The sequence below is a fragment of the Lasioglossum baleicum genome, chromosome 5, assembly GCF_051020765.1.
Source record: "Lasioglossum baleicum chromosome 5, iyLasBale1, whole genome shotgun sequence".
Taxonomy (NCBI): Eukaryota; Metazoa; Arthropoda; class Insecta; order Hymenoptera; family Halictidae; genus Lasioglossum; species Lasioglossum baleicum.
Genome location: NC_134933.1, coordinates 10,660,887 through 10,680,435, shown reverse-complemented (window position 1 = coordinate 10,680,435; position 19,549 = coordinate 10,660,887). Strand labels below are relative to the sequence as shown.

At 36.5% G+C, this 19,549-nt stretch overlaps 3 protein-coding genes and 1 long non-coding RNA gene across 4 annotated transcripts in view; 1 reads left to right on the top strand and 3 right to left on the bottom strand.

The window, feature by feature from the left end:
- Prpk (TP53 regulating kinase) overlaps positions 1 to 19,549 on the top strand; it is an 87,190-nt gene that overhangs the window by 45,153 nt on the left and 22,488 nt on the right. The window lies entirely within an intron of this gene.
- C12.1 (spliceosome-associated protein CWC15) lies at positions 1,931 to 5,645 on the bottom strand. The gene is made up of 3 exons (XM_076423650.1): positions 5,340 to 5,645; positions 4,848 to 5,154; positions 1,931 to 4,230 (listed from the first exon to the last, which is right to left on the bottom strand). Exons 1-3 carry the CDS (start codon positions 5,468 to 5,470, stop codon positions 3,988 to 3,990), a joined length of 681 nt encoding a protein of 226 aa, XP_076279765.1. The 5' UTR covers positions 5,471 to 5,645; the 3' UTR covers positions 1,931 to 3,987.
- Nuf (rab11 family-interacting protein nuf) overlaps positions 6,408 to 19,549 on the bottom strand; it is a 29,092-nt gene continuing 15,950 nt past the window's right edge. The window contains exons 6-10 of the mRNA XM_076423623.1: positions 11,523 to 11,687; positions 10,687 to 11,056; positions 9,881 to 10,026; positions 9,752 to 9,802; positions 6,408 to 9,669 (exon numbers count right to left, since the gene is read on the bottom strand). Coding sequence (XP_076279738.1) covers positions 9,547 to 9,669; positions 9,752 to 9,802; positions 9,881 to 10,026; positions 10,687 to 11,056; positions 11,523 to 11,687 — 855 coding nt within the window. The 3' untranslated portion in view covers positions 6,408 to 9,546. The remainder of the gene's footprint in view (positions 9,670 to 9,751; positions 9,803 to 9,880; positions 10,027 to 10,686; positions 11,057 to 11,522; positions 11,688 to 19,549) is intronic.
- Positions 12,627 to 15,618, bottom strand: LOC143208811 (uncharacterized). The gene is made up of 2 exons (XR_013008979.1): positions 14,366 to 15,618; positions 12,627 to 12,722 (listed from the first exon to the last, which is right to left on the bottom strand). It is a non-coding gene; the product is annotated as an uncharacterized LOC143208811 (long non-coding RNA).

Sequence of the window (19,549 nt, the reverse complement as noted above, 5' to 3'; positions counted from 1 at the left end):
CAATCCGTTGTTTCGATTTCGAGCAATTTTCTGAGCAAACGCGTAGAATATTCGCTTTCATAATAATCATTGCGAGCAATGCTACATATATGCAGTTCGGGGAACGTAACCGTGGTATAAAAACAGGAGTTCCGCGAAACTGGAAACTGGATAGAGAAAGCCTTCTATTTATATAAATACAACTCATTAAATGGGACTACGAATTATTTTCGAATTTTCCTGTTCTTGTTTTATGGATTGTCACACTTTTTCTTGAGATACTTGGCGTAATTTGGTTGTTTAACCCTGTGCAACAGTCGCATGAATGGCAAAGAACATGAAACTAGAACTACGAGAATTACAAAGAAACTTCAAGACTCCTTACCAACCGATAATTATACATTCAGACATATTTTAACCCTTTACACTCGAATTGCGACTCTGAGGCGCCAGTCAAAATTGTCATACCATTATTCAAAACAGTTTGAATATTATTAAATTCGTCCGAATTCTAGATGATTGCACAAGTTCCTGCCCGATTTTAAGAATACAGCTTTGTCAAAATCAATTATATAGTTTGTACAGTACAAAATCGAGCACAAACTTGTGCAATTATCTAATATACAATATTCAGTGGCCCACAAAAGTGTTCGTACACCCTTTAAAGCAGAATAACTATTTTATAATTGTACCAAACGACCTGATATTTTGTAAGCAATTAGAATCATTGGTTTACTAAATGATGTGCAAAAAAATTTTCCACTAATTATAATTTACAAGGTTACATGCAAAAATAAAATAGGCATGTTTTAAAACTTTTTTATTTGGGGCCTTAATATTGAAAATTTGAAATATATGTTTTGTAAATCTATGTTAGTTATACACATACTGAAAATTTCATCGAAATCGATTGAGATACTTTTTTCACGACTTTTAATCAGTTTCTGCCTAAAATCCACAGAATCGTACATCTTTCGATGCGTGTCGTTTTTTCCTGCGTCAAACGATTTCGATGAAATGTTCAATATGTGTATAACTAACATAGATCTACAAGGCATATATTTTAAATTTTCATTAAGGGACCAAATAAAAGAGTTTTAGAAAATGTCTTTTTTATTTTTGCATGTAACCTTTTAAATTATAATTTCTTTAAAATCTTTTTTTGCACATCATCTAGTAAATCAATGCTTCTAATTGCTTACAAAACATCAGGTCATTTGGTCCAATTATAAAAAAGTTATTCTATCTTAAAGGCCGTACGAACACTTTTGTGGACCACTGTATATTTAAATATATGTCTATATATAAATAATTACTTAAGGTTCGCCGGACTGGCGTGGGCGGCTATTTGGCAGTGGTCGTGGGAAAGACACGACGAGGGAATCAATGGCTACGTGGAAAAGTACGAAACTGCCTGGTTTTCACCTTGCGGCTGAGTGAACTCTTGGGTTGTCACGAGTCTTGCATACCATTATGTAACATGTTCAGTTTAACACGTTCAATACGGGTCAATTCTGGAACTGACTTAAGAACAACTCGACAACACGAGTCCGTTCTGGAACTGACAAACGGACCTAGCGATTTCAGCTCAAAATTTTTGAGAAAAAATGTATTTATTTCATAAAAGTGATTTCCAGAAGGTAATATTCAGATTTCACAAAAAAAATAAAACTTTAAAAAATTCGCGTTGGGGCGAGTTTTAGATCGTCAGAAACGCATTGAAAGTGTTAAACAGATGAGGTAGACAGCTCTGCTAATTTGTTCCTCTCCCTCTCTCACTCCTCCATTTGCGAGTGCAACTATACACATCAGCTCATAAACAATTTCGCAAGAATGAAATACCGACTGCGTACGAGTTTCTAGCTCATGGAAAGTTTATCTCCCCCACATCTGTCCGATTTATAAATCTCCGTTCGATACTCCAGCGAGGCTAACAAAAAATTCACTAATGTTTCCAGCGTTGATCAAGAACTTTATTCAATCTCTTACAACAATTCAATCGGAGCAGGTAACACTCGGCAGACAGCTTGCCAGTTTGTTGCGGGTACATAAAAATTTATGCTGCCTTTTGGGAGTGTAATTGGGAGGAATGGAAAAGCTATGTGTGTGCCTTTCTTATATGTAACGCGGTATCTTTTGGGAGTGTAATTGGAGTAAAGGAAATAGGGTGAGCGATTCGGTCGCGCTTAGTATCGATCAGTGATACGGTGGGATTGTTGCGGGTACATAAAAATGTCTTTTGGGAGTGTAATTGGAAGGAATGAAAAAGCTACGCCTGTCTTAGGTGTAACGCGATGAAAATTTTACTTTACGGGTTTCTTTACCTTCTGGGAGCACATATATAATTGGAGTGAAAGAAATAGGGTAGGCGTATCGGTCGCGCTTAATTATAAAAATTTATGGTGTCTTTTGTGAGCGTAATTGGGAGGAATAAAAAAGCTACGCCTTCCTTAACGCGATGAAAATTTTACTTTACTCGTTGCGGTCCCTCCTGGGAGAGTAATTGAAGTGAAGGAAATAGGGCGAGCGATTCGGTCGCGCTTAGTATCGATCAGTGATACGGCGGGATAGGACACATCTCTTCTCAGAAATGATCTCGAGGCGATCTACCGGCGAACGGTCGTCTCTCTTTGTCTCTGTCGCTCCTTGTCGAGCCGGGGCCGGCCCCTTGTGTGTCCCTGTTGCGTTAGTTGGCCAGGTCGGTGCCAGGGAGTCTACCAGCGATAACCAGCTGCGTGTCGCACCGGTAGACTGCTTGCTGCCTCCGGCTGCTCCGGGAACTCTGGGACCGGTTATACTTGACCCAGCGGTTTACACGCGCTCGCCGCCACCAGCACCACCACCGTCGAGGCCGGATCGCACCGCTACCGAAACACGTACCTACATTGTCTGGACAAACTCCAGCACCGCTGTCCTCCTCTCTCTGCCTCTGCCATATACCTCCCAGCCCCTCTCCTTTCCCTGTCTCTCTTATTCATCCGCTGTCACACGCATACACACAGCCTCCGGCCGGGACCGATACACATTACCTCAATCCGCTTCGTCCCACTCCTTCCTCCTTGCATCCGAATATTTTTCCGCTTATTTTTACCGTCGCCACACGGTTCTGTATAGTTACTAGAACGACAGAAGGGAACCGAAAGATATTAAATCTGTGCTCGCCAGGAAAAATGCCGCATGTCACAGTTTCAAAAGATTCGAGTTTATGCATTCATTGAGCTTTATAGTATAGGATTTACGTATTTACCAGAGGAAGTCATAAAAATCAATTCGACAGACTGCGAAAAATATTTAACTCTCATCGACAAAACAATTTAACCGATGTGCTATGTCAAACCGTTAGTGATGAAAACTTTAAGGGGGTAGTTTCCAGGATTACAAGGGTGCGGCATACGCCTTCTCATTTCTCGATAACGCAAGGATGCAGTTTTTCAGTAGTCAAAATTTCCTATTTTTACGTTTACGAGGCGTAATTTGAATATTTGGAAATTGGAGGACTTAGAGATTTAGCTGTCGCAGTTTTATACCAAATAATGGAAATTACGCCTCGTAAACGTAAAAATAGGACTTTTGAGGACGATCGTGGTCTAGATTGATCTTTTATCTAGCGCTTTTGACTACTGAAAAACCCCATCTTTGCATTATCGAGAAATGGAAATGAGACTACCCCCTTAAACGGCAATATCTCGAAAGTAGAAGTAAGTGACATGCGGAGTTCTTCCTGACAACCGCAGAAATACGCTCCGAGATACCTCGGATTCAAACGCAGCGTCTCGAATATTCGTGGTTTAATCGAACGCATTCTCCTCGCTGTTAGAAAATTGTGTAATTAAACGATGCGCTCATGCTCATACCGGTTTACACATCGTGTACATTAGACACGCGGTCGTATAAACTGTCCTTAAACGTACGGAACACTCTGTTATGCCTCCGCCGACGCGGAATTCGAACTTTCGTCAACTATCTTAGAGCTATGTACAAATATAATAGCCTTCTCCCGGTGACTCTTCACTTAACGTATTTCTCCATAAATTTACGGTGGAATTCACTCCGCAACGAGTCGTTTATAAACATGTCGTGCTTCTTCTTTGGCTCTGAGCGAGCACAGTTCTTGAACACTACGTCGTCGTCCCAACGACGTCTGACTTTCATATCGGTTCTGGCACTCTGCGAAGAGTAGTTTAGCAGAGGATTGCCGGAGAGAATGTTCTCCATTCTTATTCGTTCCTCTTCCTGTCGTTTCTCCATTTCCTGCAAAGTACAAACATGTGTCATATATTTAAGTAGCTACTGTTGATGTATTTTAACCATTCAAATGCCACGCGCTGTTCAGATTTCATGTGGAATAATGCAGCAGCATATGGTCAAAAGTGGTTGAAAACAGCGCAATTACACTGCTTGGCATTATTCAACATGGCTTCTGTTAATCTTTAGTTACTCGCATGAGGTCATAGTAATTTCGATGTCTTCATAAATACGCAATTCCTTTCAAACTTCCCACCGAAAAATGTTAACAGAGACCTAACTAATGTAAGTAAATAATTAATTGGAACTAAAATAGTTGTTTTTTTTATGGAAACATTATTACTGGACTTGCAGATGTTACATAGATATTTATTTCCTTTTTTAATCACTATAATAATTTTTTAATACAACTACATTTTCAAATTGTTTAAATATTTTGTCTGTTTTCCATTTGATCTAGTCATTTTTATCATAAATGCATAAAAATCCGTAGTCTGGTTATTATATTGGGGTCCAACAAGACAGTTTTGCATAAATCCAGGTGCGAGTAACTAACAGTTAAAACCATACAACATTCCGACTTCTCTACAGTTTTCCAAATAAAACTGCAATAACAACCGTACCTTCTTTGCCTGCTCTGCAGCTCTCTCCTTTTTAATGCGCTGTAATTCTGCTAGGAGAGCAGCAGTATCATCCTCGTCGCTATCGGAATCTGAATCATCGTCATCTAAAGGATCGTCCGCATCTAAGCTAGCCGTTGGAACTTGATCAATCTTCTGTCTTTTAGCGCTTGTCGTAGAAGTCTCCCGGGCAGGTTCTATCATCCGTCGATTCGAGCTTTTGTCCTTTTCTCTTTCGCGTTCGCGTTCTTCCAATTCCTTACGGAAATCACGGTTTCGCAGTTCCTCAATTGTTCCTTGGCCATGCTCTCTAAAAGCAAAACTCATTGAAATAAATAACAAGTCATAAATTCTACACAACTTCGTTCGTACATATGTATACGGATGAATAAGGTTAGAAACAGTTAATTATCAAAGAGAAATAGGGATTACGTTTCTAAAACCGAAGCAGTCGAGTGCACATTTTTGGATAATAATATGGAATGAAACAAGTACCTGTATTTTAATTTCGTGTGAGACGGTAAATCTCGGCTGCTGTATTGTTTTGATATAGCGCTTAAATCCTTCTCACCACGTCCCTGTCCTCCTCTGGCAGGTTCAAAAGTGGGTCTAGCGGCCGTGGTCATTTTAAATTGAAGTTAGAAAATATTCCAACTAATCTACAAGTTCTTCTCAGTTTTCCTCGAAGCAAGAATTGCAAAAGTTTTTCAAAACACAGCTGATATCTCGATAAATCGTACGCTTTTAGTCCCGTCACAGACTTTGAGTTCGTGTGAACGTCTCGCGCTATATAATTTTCTACCCGTGACAAAGAGGATAGGAGAGTGGGATTTCGCTTGGTAATTCGATGCGTTTAATATAGTGCTGCCCCCACAACAACTTTTAGCCTGTGTAGGTATTTCCCAGTATTTCCTTATTAGACTATCACTGACTATCACACCATTTTTTAGGCATTTCCAGTAGTGCAATTAAAAAATGTTTTAGACAAAAGTTTCTCAGTACATATTCTTAAATCTGAAAAAAGGCTTTTTACGTAAAAATGTAAAGGTCACCTTGCTTTGGACATAATGGGATTGTTTCCGACGTCGAGACCTACGACTTTGAAATGACCTCAAACTTGAACATTTTGTGCGAACGTAATTTTAATGAAAAATTATTTCTTACAATATAAATCAAGTTACATCAGATGTTCGAACTGCGATCCACCTTCTATGATACAGAACTCCGCTCTTTGTATTAGATTTTTCGTTGTTGCCATAATTATGTAGGGCGTCTCTAAACATTTGTCTAAAACATTTTCTATAATTACACTACCGGAAATGCCTAAAAAATGCTGACATAACGGACACACCCTGTATATATAAGGGTGTCCTGGGTTTATTCCGGCCAAAGTACGGAAGCGTATTCTACAAGAGGAAATAAGAAAAGAATGTTATTTGAAGTTCGGTTAGAAGCGCTTCGTTACAAAGTTATAAACAAATTAAATTGAATTTGGTCTATATGAGTTATCATGTTTACTATATATCTTAGAGTGATTCAACATGAAATGACGAACAACTTGTATACATTTATTTATTGTTTATTAAAGTGGAAAAATGCCATTATTATCAAGAATTATAATCTGAAGAAATTTAATATACTTTATACTTATTATCTGCGTCTCATGTAAAAACGCTGTCCAAACAGCGATTATGAATAATTTAAGCACAATCGAGATACAAGATAGACCCAACAGCCCATTGTATGATTACATGATTATAATCGCTATCAATATTGTCACAAATATATTTCAACCGACACAAAAAATACATTTGGATGTTAGGTATATAGTATACCTCCGATTGATATAACTTTGTTATCACGTTTAATGTTTTATTCATTTTTTCTTTAGAAAAGGTATAAAAGAAACAATCAGTTTCATTTCGCTATATGATTTGAAGAAATTCAAACATGGTTCTCGGTATTCGTAAATCGTCGGTACCTTAATTGAAAATTGTAATTTTGAGAAAAACAATTTTCGAACTTACGATTTGATTTCGAACTCATTGTAAAATCTATCCTGGATAATCAATTCAGATAGGATTTACTATACATAGATAATAATGTCTAATTATTATGCACATTTCTTACACTGTAACGTCCTGACGTCCGAACATCAGCATATTCCACTTGCTGCATCACTCAAACATTTAACAGTATAATATTACATCGCGAAAATATTACTATCACATCTTTATCGTTTTGAAATTATTTAATAATTTCTGGTATTTTCGTATTTCATATCATACTTCGATGCATTATGATTGCACCATTTTACAAGTCTTCCCTCGCATAGTGTGACTTTCGTCTCTACGGATGGTGTTACTTCTTTTATCCCCCCTACTAATACTAATGTAATGATGAAACTTTATTTCTTTTTAGTTATTTATGAAAGTTTCGAACGCAAAGAAGGACAGACGTACTAATACGTTTGTAATTTCTCTAGTTAATAACAAAGACCAAACTTCCGTTGTAGATTGTCGTCGATCTACGCTAGTAACACTATGCGAGGGAAGTCTGTGTATATCGTTTCATTGAAATTCACCTTTTTTTCTTTGAAATCTGATCAAACAAACGGAGAGACGAATAAAAATTTAATGATGAATCGTTGCTTCATCTAAAGAAATATTATTGTCGCATTGGCTACGAAATATTTTGTCAGACAAACATCGAAGATAAATAGGCCACAGTTGTTTACAAGAAAAATTTGTATAAAATTGTTCAGAATGAAGTTGGTATCGGAACCACAATAAGTTAGTTTTATCACGTAATCATACGGATAAAATAGATAATAGTTCATGCGGATTAATAGATGATGCACAAGTATTGCCAACAATGTAAATCTTAGCGTTTCGAAGATAGGACGTGACAATATTACTCGGTACAAATTTCTAGAGTAAACCGTAAACTATAATGCAAATACTTAATCAGCCACTGCCTCTGTACAAAAGACGTGTATAGTTGAAATAAAACGATGGCAGTGAAAAAATATCAAATTAATTATGTCGCTAAAATTTTTTAAGTTCACATGGACGGAAATTACTTCCAATGTATTAGGTCGTCCGGAAAGTCATTTTTGCTTTCGTGCACTGCATTTTTACCCTTGCGGTAATAAAAAAAAGCAAAAGGTAATGGAAACACGTAAATATTTTGATTTTGCATATCGTCGGCCTGATATAAAAGCTGCCTAAGTCCATTTTTTTTTAAAATTTGGGTTTTCAGCTTCGCCTTGTTAGGTACTTCAATTTCTACGGTTTGTCTAAATATAAACATAGTTTGAAAAAACTTCCGTGTAAAACAAAATAGGTACGCTTTAAATCGTTTTTTTCGCCTCCTGTAAAATTTACTTTTTTGCACTTAGGCAATTATCATATGAAGCCGACGATATTTGATGCGATGACAAAACACTGCTTGAAATGTTATAAAGCACGAAATGACGTCCAAAATGACACCTGTCAAGATATACCACGATCTTGCGATTTAAAATAAGGTTATAGCAATATAATAATAATTAACAACTAGTCTGCGGATCTTTATGCATTTGTGAAAAAATTAGCTGGGTGAAATGCATAAAACAGGATGAAATATAAAATCATTAAAGGATGGTATCAATCGATGCAGTGTTCTGAAAAAATGTTCTTTTTTTGCATAAAGATCCGTAGTCTAGTAATAACAAGTAATGGAAGCAACGTCATACCTAAGTACACGAAAAGACTTTTCGGAACGACCTAATAGTATTTGTATAGGTGTAGTATGACAAAGTTGCTCGTATAAATCTATGAATGAACGTTTCAACAAAGAGGTGTAATGTACAACTGCCTCAAACAATTAACACGTTGCGGTCCTTCAACGGCGTTTCATCTTGCGGTCTGCGCGGACAACGCGCGTCTGTTACGACTATTTCTTCCAATGTCAGCGAAATAAATTTAGTGATTTGATTGGAACTCTTCCAAGTGACCGTTTGAAAGAGATATTGGCATTACATACTTCTACGCTGCGGCATATTATCCGAAATCACTATATTTACTCCCCTAACACTGCGGTTACTGAAAGATTCTTAGTCGTCACAGTTTGGTAATGTTAATATACATGTGTTATTAATTTAATGTAATGTTAGATAGGATGTATGCTATCATTAAAAATATCATTGATTGGTAACCTTAAAAAGACAAAATGATAAAAACATGATTAAGTAGTTTAACAAAAAAAGAACAATGTTAAAATGCATTATGAAAAGGAACTCGCGGTTACTGTCCTCGATGTAATTGCAAAATTGTATTGCAAAATATTCTTTCGATGTATATCACATGCAAGAAAAATATTTAAGTATATGTTAAATGAAAGTTCGCACGATTTTTTTAATTAAAAAACACAACTGTTGTTATCGAACACACACGAAAAGTAAAAAGAAGCGTACGCAAACATTCGAATTTATCATATTTATTGGAAAAAATGTAAATTTTACGTTAAAGTAATTTCATGTAGTACTTTGATTTAACTAGTTTCTCATATCTGCGTTTATATATCTAACGAAAAGTATCACTAAGTACGAAGTACAGTTTTTACGTAGTTGAACCGGAGAGAGATCATTACAGTTCAACAATGGACCTCGGACCGCAATGTGTTTACATTAAATACAATCACCGACTATTTATGAAATAGTTCAGTGTGGTTGCTTTACTTCTAACAATTGAGGATAATTTTCTACTATGTTCAATAAGATTCCTTCAATGTATGCTCTTAATTGAGTGTTGACCTCTTGCTGCTCCTTTAAAGCTTGTTTCATCTGCAACAAATCAATTTGAATAGAATCGGGACAAACAATTGAATGAAACATCTTATAATCATATCTATGACTTGGTACATACTTCCGATATGCTACAAAGATCACGATAATCACTAGGGATCTGGCCATCCATCTACAATGAAATACAATTATTATTAGAGACTCACGATATATATTATATAATATATTGAAGATCTAATCTGTAACGTACTTGATCTTGATTGATGCCAGCTAATAATTCTACCGCAAGACTAGGTCCTTTCTCAGCATTACTGTTACAGGGATTTAACGTTAAAAGTTCACGGCCTGCCTGCAGAGCCGCTGCAGCTTGCAATTCGTCTCTCGATTCTTCTAGACCTGAGGCAGCACGTACAACGAATTTAATTAGTTCTACAGGTTTTGCACTCCTTATAGGAAATAAAGTATTCTTAAGTTTTTGTGAAAAAAAATCAAATCAAATGTAAATTGATTGTTAATGGGGTAGACTCGTTTTTCCAGTATTGCAAAGATGGGATTTTTCAGTAGTGAAAAGCGCTAGATAAAAGATCAATCGAAAGGCGTAATTTGCATTATTCGGCAGCATGCAGCTGTCTCAGCTTTATGAAAATAGCTACATTCGCAGCTTTATACTTCCGAATAATGCAAATTAAGCCTCGTAAACGTACAAATAGCAAATTTAGGGGGCGATTACGATGTTAAAAATCTCGTACATTATTTCTGTAATCCGACGGATTAAATCTAATCATCATCGAAATCAGTTGTCGAGCTCGGCACCTAGATTGATCTTTTATCTAGCGCTTTTGACTACTGAAAAATCCCATCTCTGCATTATCGAGAAATAAGAAGGCGCATCCCGCACTCTTGCAATCGTGGAAAAACGAGTCTACCCCCTTAAGAAATTCAAAATTTTATTTATTGCCAAGATGTACGTCAAATACTTATTTGAAAGTAACTATCAATTCATTAACTTTGTAATGTATGGAAACTGTGTGTAGTTAGATTCAATAATATTATTACTTTTATTATGCGTCTGTAGTTGTGCCACCTGTTGTAGTAATTCATCTACTCTTTGCTGGTCCTCTACTCTCAATGCAAGTTCTTCTCTAGCAGCTTCCAGCTGATGGTGAGCCTCGTTTGCTCGACTTATGGCTTGACGTTCGTTTTCCCGTACAATCTTGGTTTCCATCATAGATTCCTCCAGCTCATTCTCCAATCGATTTTTCTCCGACTTCACCTTTTCTAATTGTTCCCGTAACCTTGCTATTTCGTCTCTTAAACCATTGCTTTCAAGCTCTTTTGCTTGCAATTTTATATTATAATTGTCTAGTTGCAACTGCCGCTCGCGATCCAACCGGTTCGCCCATTCTCTGTTCCTTCGTTGCTCTGCCTACAAAAATATGATCTACCATGTTTATTTTATCGACGAATATACACTACGGTGGCTCTTATTTACTTTTGTCAAACATTTTCCCTAATGTTTCTCGCTAATTCAGAAAAAAAATTTTCTCAATTGTTTCGAAAACCGTCTGTTTTACGAAAGAAAGGTAATAAAGGAGATAAAATATGGACATAAAAGACGCAGTTTGTCCAGATCTACAGGTTTTGTTTCACATTTTTTGCGACGTGGTAAATAGTTTCGAAGATATTCGAGAAAAACGATTTTATGAGCATGGGACACGTTTTCCATGATTGGCGGGTGCCGTAAAAGAATTCAATAGTCGAAAATAGAAGCCACCCTAATATACACTATTGTGTATTACTTTACTGATTCGATACAAATTAATTGTAATTGAGCAAATAAACGACCGCGCTTGTAATAGCTTTCCGAAAGAAAGTACCGAAGTGGAACGTACTTGAAGCCTTTCCTCGGCCCTAGCTTCAGCATCTTTAGCGGCCTCCTCCAGCATTAGTATTCTCGCCTGCAACGTAGCATTTTCCTGCTTCGCTCTTGCGTAGCGTTCCTCGCCGACCGATTGAGTATCCACTAAAGCATGCATTTGTTCTTGAATCATTTGGACCTGAAAACACAAATCATGTTTTAAATATCAGTCTCCTTAATGTCTTTAATTTTGCAAATTTTCGTTCGTCTTTAAAAAATTAAATTTTGTCACAATGCTCTTGTGTAAACCATATAATTAATTAGAATTACAAAGTAGGGTTTAACTAAATCTTGATTTTAGGGGATTTTTCAACCTGGCGAGTCGGGTGGTGACGCGTTAAAAAATGCTTTCGAGACACAACTGCGATGCGCGCACGACTGCTCCGTTTCTCGTCGCACGTAACTGTCCTTTATTCTCACCAATTAATAGATCTGACATAATACTTTATTACTGACTTTAGTACTGCCGCGAAATTCCCACCTACGATGGTGACTCTCGCGCAGTACACACTGTATATATATTCTTTTACTGATCAATTAAAACCACTTAAACGGCCCTTGAAAGTTGAGTAGCAAAATACGACGGAGTACTGATGGTCGTGCAGACGAATACCTTCTGTTTAGAAACTTGCGCACGCGACTATACATTCCGAAGGTTTGCCGTTGGTGGTTCTCAATCTGTCCAAGTAAAATGTCAAGCTCGGCAATTCTCTTATAATCATATATTTACGGTACTCCAGTAGTATTATATAAAAATAATCTGTGCTGTTTCATATTTAACCCTTGTGCAGTCAACCGGGTACTTATTTACTGTATTTCTTTCAATAAATTGTTAATGTTCCTCTAAAAAATATTACAAAATTTTTCTGAATATCCATTCTTTACTCGATAATATATTAATTTTGTAGTCTTATAATAAGAATTTGCAAACATATGAAATACAGAAAGGTTTTAAATAATCTATACACTTTGGTTGACTGCACACAAGGGTTAAAGACGTGCGGCTAGTCTCTAAGATATTTTCTTCTTCTATAATTGCATAAAAAAATTCAATGTAATTAAGTAAACAAAGTTAATAACCAGAAGAAGATCGAGGTCCAATACGCTTCCGAAGTGTCTATAATTAGTTTCTACCAAGCAATCAATGAGCACCGCTGCACCCAATGGAGGAATTCTAAACATAAATACGCCAGCAATACATGGCATTAGCTTACCGTAAAGGTGACACTGTATTCCTTACGTTACAAATATAATTTTAAATATTGTAGAAAATTCTCCCCATGTATTACAATAATTATTCCACTTAATCTTCAACCACGTTAAACTTAAATTGGATGCACTTTTTTCGAATGATATAACAATACAGAAATATCGATGCAATATAATACACCAAATATATTACGATTACTTTCACTGTCACAAAAATTGTAAATAATAGACAACAAATTATCTAGCTAAACAATTCGGGTCGATTGGATAGCCGATCGCGGTAATCGATTACGTAGCTTCGACACATTTAAAGAGGAACGTTGTTTACATAGCCATGCATTTACTCGAATTCCAAATCGAACTTATTGGAGCGAGGTACAGTGAATCGAAAAAGTATAAAGAATGTTTTTCCAAATCCTATGATTATAAAATTATGAGAATGATTGACAACTTTGTTTGTACAGAATTCTACTTTATTCAGAGCAAAATATTTATTTCTACGTGTTTCAATCTCATTGGGAAAAAATACCGCAGTGAAACGTACACCCGTAATAATAGGTGCATTTACCCTACACTTACTGCCCCAGAAGATGCATAATGCATATAGACGTAGATATGCAGCTCTGTACACAGTTTTTCGATCGCGCGTTTAGTACGGAAGTTTACTGTAGTTCAAAGAATGGTTTAAAGTTCACAACATTTCACAGTACATACGTGAAATAAAAAGGCAAGAGAAGTTTGTTTTTATATTTTTATTGTACGGAATTAGGTATCTTTATCTTTTAGGAAAGATGATTTTCCAAATCCTGCGATTATAAATATATGAGAATTATTGACAATTTTGTTTGCACAGAATTGTTCAAATTTATTCAGAGCAAAATATTAATTTCTTCGTATTTCCGCAGTAATTTACCCTAGATTTACCCTGCACTTAGTGGCACAGAAGATGCATATACGCATAGGTACGCAGCTCCGTAAACAGTTTTCCGATCGCACAATAAGCCCGCAAGTTTACCGTGGTTCAACGAATATTGAACAACATTTGACCGAGTGCACGGTGGTTCCCACGCGCAACCATTTGCGTATACAGTGGGTGTACAAAGTACATATTCGTACACCATTTAAAAATCGGTTCACGCATAAAAAAGCTATGGGCATTGTAAGATGGTAAAAAAAACCTTTGAATTTCGGGCTTGCTATTTTTGCTATTTTCAATCAATTGTATTTCATAACAACCTCGATCGATTTCGATGAAACTTTGTATGTGTATATAACTGACTTAGATTTACAAAATACATGTTTGACATTCTCATTACAGGCTCACATAAAAGATTAAAAAATCGTGACCTTCTTCCTTCGCAATTGGGACCAATAATAATTTAAAAAAGATATTATTTACATATTAGCTAGTAAACGAATCCTTCTAACGTCTCAAAAAATGAAAACTCAAGCTGTTGGGTCCAATTTTGAAGAAGTTCTTCGTTTTTAAAAGGTGTACGAATACTTTGTACACCCACTGTAGTTCGAGAGAATCCAATTTAAAATCATGACGTTACCATTCGAAGTAAAATCGTCACCGTCTCTACATAAAGTCTCGACCTGGCTTACTTGCTCGGTAAGTCGAGGACCACGTCGACGAGGTAGTCGACTAACACGGGAAGAGGGCGTCTGTCCGACGAATTGAAATTGTCCTTCCCACAAGTCGTATTCGAGGCCGGCTCCGGGTCCTGGGGATAGCCCCTCCCCGGATGTTATTCGACTGTCGTGATCATGATCCTGATCATGATCGGCTGTGTCCGTTTGTTCGTCGTAAACGTTCAAATCCATTTTCAGCATTGGCGATCTGTCACGTCACACCTGTGTCAGGTAGAACCGTCATCCTCCTCGGATTAAACGCAGCCTCGAAACACCGGGTTTATTATTCCGTTAGAACGACGTGCAAACACGCTGCTCGTCGCTTGTTCATATTCCCCTCGTGTACACGCACAAACACTGCACGGCACACTAACCTAACCTCGAAATTTCGTACATTCCCCAGTAGAACCACGATGACCGATGCTCGAACGACCGGATAATCGAAACCGAACGAACGGAGGGAGAGATACGGTCACAACAGTCGTCGCACTTCCGTTTCTTCAGGCGTACTTCGAACATAATCGTTCGTCTCGATCGCCCGCTGTAAACTGGGAGTAGCCGCGAGGCTATTTGTGCACTCCGTATATACTACATATCGACTAACTCCGACGCGAATTCACGGTATATCGCGCCGCCTCTTACATCGAACAAAGTCTGTAACCGGCCACCCCTACGCGTGCCTCGTAAATCCACTTAGAAAGCACGGTAAAGCTCTTCCTGGCTTTTGTCTTGCTCGCCACAGCCAATTAACCAATTAAGATGAACCTATACCTTCGACACCGATTCCGTTTTTAACTGGTGCACATCGTCAGTCGAACTGGTCGAATACGTGGCACACATTCATTATACATTCGAACGCAGTTGGCCGAGGACAAAATTGCATTATCGTCGGCCTCATATGAAAATTTCCTAAGTCCAAAAAACTAAATTTTACAGGAGGCAATTTTCATAAAAAATGGATTCGTCAACCTGGAGAACATCTCGAAATTCTTTTAGATAACATATTCGTACATATTTTCCTTTCTCTAATTTCTCTTCGGGTGTACAAAGGATTCGGTACACTTTTTAAACCCGAATAACTTTTTCAACATTCGACCCAACAGCTTGAGTTTTTTTTAGACGTTAGAAGAATTAGTTTACTGGCTAATGTGTATACAATTTTTTTCTTTAATTGTTACTGGTCGCAGTTGAGGAGGATAAAGTGAAGGTCACGATTTTGTAACTTTTTATAATAAAAAATGATATATATATATATATACACATACATTAATTTAATTAAGATATATAAAAATAATTATAATTTTGAATAAATTTTTATCATTATATTATTAATATAAAAAATTATAATTATTATTTATATAATTATAAATTATAATGTTAAACATATACATATATAAAATGTAATAATTTCATGATTGATGATTAATAAAGCAATCACGAACATTGAGTTCAACAACTTCCGATTCCTTCCTTATTCATTAATATATGATTACTAATTAATCATAGGTAACGATTAATAATTGGATTTTATATTAATCGTAATTTTCAATCATTAATCGTTTACGTTTTGCCGAAATCTGTTCTACAGAGAAGCTTCCGCATGATATTCAATTACTCCGATGAGACGGCATCTATTATATCACGACAAAGCGACGTAATGCATACATTATGAACTGTATTTAAATTTTATGGCGGTAATAAGGCAATAGTTCCGTTTTAATCACTGTGTATGCAATGCGATAATTTCCGTACATGCCAGACGCTAATACACGCCCCTGATATCAACTTGCGTAGCGTGTTCTATGTTATTGAATATGTTCGATATGAAATATGTATATATTATGTATAACACTCTTCATTCGAATGTAGAACCGTGTCAGAATTTATATTCTCTTTTGTACTACAATTTCCGGCTTTTAATATCACAATTTTTTTTCAGTATCAAAAGTTTCAACCTGAATCGCAACAAACCGGAGTGACACAGCAATTTATTTTCTCTCTTAATATATTTAATAGGTTGAAAATGATAATATAAACATATTTTGAAATTTGTCTAATGTTTTCAACATTTTAAATTACAGCTACTCGTTTTTTGTTATATTAATAATTATAGTAAAATAACAAAGCAATTAAGTCTTTCGACCTTTTTTCCGTTTAATTGTAACCTAATGTAACAAATACGTCAAGGCTATTTGTTATCAACGTTCTCCACTTTTAAGTTACCCACTAGCAAACATATATCGAGCAGTAAACAATCGTTAAAAACTAAACCTACATTATAAAATAAATTCGATTCCATCGGAAATGATTATACACGATTCTACATTTAAGCACACGTTATGATAAAAATCGCACAAAATCGAAATAAATTTGGTTGGTTAATTTGTATATAGCAACGCGTAGTAGCCATTTTTACTGCTCGATAGGTTTAATGTTAACTTGGTAAATGTTACTAATTTTATACTAAATTTTCTCATATCTCCAATGATTAATTAATATTGCATCAAGCATGAAATATAAAACGGTGGATATTATGGAAGAAAAATATACATGTCCATGAAAATGTAATGTGCAGAAATACCGTGTAAGATGAAAAGGCTTGATATTATCCTGATATTATCTTGATATTATAGGTCTGGTAGAAATCGTTTGTACAAATTGAATCCGATATAAGCGATCACAGCAAGAATAATCAAAAAACTTATGAAAGGCCATCCGACCCAATCAACGAAACCTCCGGGCGTAGCTCTGACACAAGACATGCTTTACCACTTGCTTTTCTCAAGTTTTTATTCGACGTTCACTCAACAGCTCATATCAGAACCGAATATTTCACTAATAATTTCATTTGTACGAATAGTTTTGTATTTTCACATTTTTAACATAACTTAGTAATTTTTATCGTTTGATCGTATTTTTCTATTACACTAACTTTCTATTGTTTTCTTTTCCAACGATATCTACACCGTGAGCGTTTTTTCTCATGCACAAATAAATCGATTTGGGAAATATACAAGAATTACGATAATCTATTCTGATAAAGTTTAAACGCTGCAGCGTCATATGGAAGACTACTTTATTACTTTACAAAAATTTGCACGCTAGAAATATAGAGAAATATATCACAAAGTACAAACATTTTTACATTAACATTCGCGAAGAACTGTTTATTCGATAAGAGATGCGTGTCCTATAAACTCGCGTAGGCATTTTACAACACGTTTAATAGATTCATTTTCATTGCTCTCTTCTTCAAGTTTATCGTAGTGAAATCTGCAATAAATATTTCACTGAATAAAGTATTTTTCAATAGAAAAGTGTACAGGAGGTTTCACGAAATTGCGGTATGCCACATAGTTTAAGAAATAAATTCACGGACGTATCATTATATTAAAGTTCATTTTTGACAATAATGTAAGTATCGCATTGAATTAATTTAGTTTAAAATAATGTTATTGTACTACTTTCATAATTATGGGCACATTATATCGGAATATATTAACATAGAAAGTATGAATGTCGACACAAGAAAAATCACCGATATCTCCGAAATCACGTGTGTACGAGCTAATCAAACTAATTAGCCGTAGGCATTGTCCGGAGCTCATTCTTCCATCCGCGTTTCATGAAACATCCTATACGCGATCACCGAATCAGCTTACTTCTGCGTAATCCAATCAGGAGCTGGTAATTGCACAACGTGATTTAATTCAGGAGCCGCGGTAATTAGCGTGTTCCCTTTTACTTTCGCGACGCTTCGAATTTGTGGTATCCACGAATCGTGGGGCGTTTGCATCGATCATTTCTCGATCCGTGATTGATTTACGTGCCAGTTGAACGCGTGCCGGTCGATTCTATCGTGTCGGTGCCAGTGTTCACTTTTTTCGTCGTCGAAATCTCTATGATACCCTGTGTCAGGCACTCGTCTGCATCGCAAAACGACACGGAGTTATCTTCGCAACCTTCGCAGGAAACCTTTTCTCTGCTGCGATTGACCTTCGAGAAAACGAGAAACTCCGCCGGGAAATTCTGATTCGCGTCCCTTTTCGTCTTCCTGGTCTACAGGTTCAAAAAGACGACCTTTCTGTTAGCGGCCGGCAGCGTACCGTTACTGTTTAGAGTACTCTGTCCCCGCGATTATCGCCCTAGATGTGAAAAACGATCGTGCACTTTACTCCTCGTCGGTAGCAAATTCAATTCGCGCACGGGAATTTCGAAAGATCCGTGTCACGAACTAGGGTGGCTCTTATTTACTCTTGTCAAATATGTTTGACAACATTTCTTTAGTTGTTCTGAATAATTAAGAAAAAATCTGTGCAAAGTTTGAGCTCGATCGGATAACGGGAAAACGTGCCCCGAATGGATCAAACAATAAAATAACTAATTTAATGCTCATAAAATAGTTAAAAAAATATGTTAGACAAAACCTCCTGTAAATCTGGACAGGCTGCGCCTTTTATGCCTTATTACTCCTTTTCGTAAAACGAACGGTTTTCCAGAAAATTGAGAAAATCAAAGTGTGGTGTCATTATCTTTCATCTGTCAACATTAGCGAAAAATGTGTTTTTTTTTTTGTTTTAACTTCAGCACTAGACTAAATATAAATAATTAAAAATTTGACCCGACCGTGTCAAATTTGACTGTAAAACGCTGTAGTTTTTGAACCGTACTGCTTTCAAAAAAATTGATATACAGAAACTGAAAGATAAAAGGATTTATATCAACACAAACAGATGTCGTGAAAACAGTATTATACATTACTTGTGAGTTGAGTGCAACAGAGTATGATGAATTAACCCAAAAAGAAAATCGATTGCACGAGCGACGGTTTAATGAAAGTGCGAAAATAATCGACCAAAGGATGAGACTTCTCAGTGTCTCGATGAGAAGACAAAGAGACAGACGTGTCAACATCATGCATTGTTTTCGCCGTGTTCAGAAGCTACGCGATCGCGTCATCTCAAGAACAATGACGAGTATCATTGTTATCTCTCGCGGTGGAACCACGGTGAATAATGAATGGCAATTAGCGGGAATTCTCCTAGTACCGGACACATAACGATCTTTTTTCTCAATATGTATAAAATTATGCGTGCTTCCTTCATCTTTTCTCTGCACTAAATTCGGAGAAACTAACATTTTAACACTAAACCTACC

Excerpts from the sequence above, each read along its gene's own strand:
- C12.1 (XM_076423650.1), bottom strand. The coding sequence starts at position 5,470 with ATGACCACGGCCGCTAGACCCACTTTTGAACCTGCCAGAGGAGGACAG. Across the intron at positions 5,155-5,339 it reads CACACGAAATTAAAATACAG|AGAGCATGGCCAAGGAACAA; the intron begins GTACTTGTTTCA and ends TTTTGCTTTTAG. Across the intron at positions 4,231-4,847 it reads CTGCAGAGCAGGCAAAGAAG|GAAATGGAGAAACGACAGGA; the intron begins GTACGGTTGTTA and ends TGTACTTTGCAG.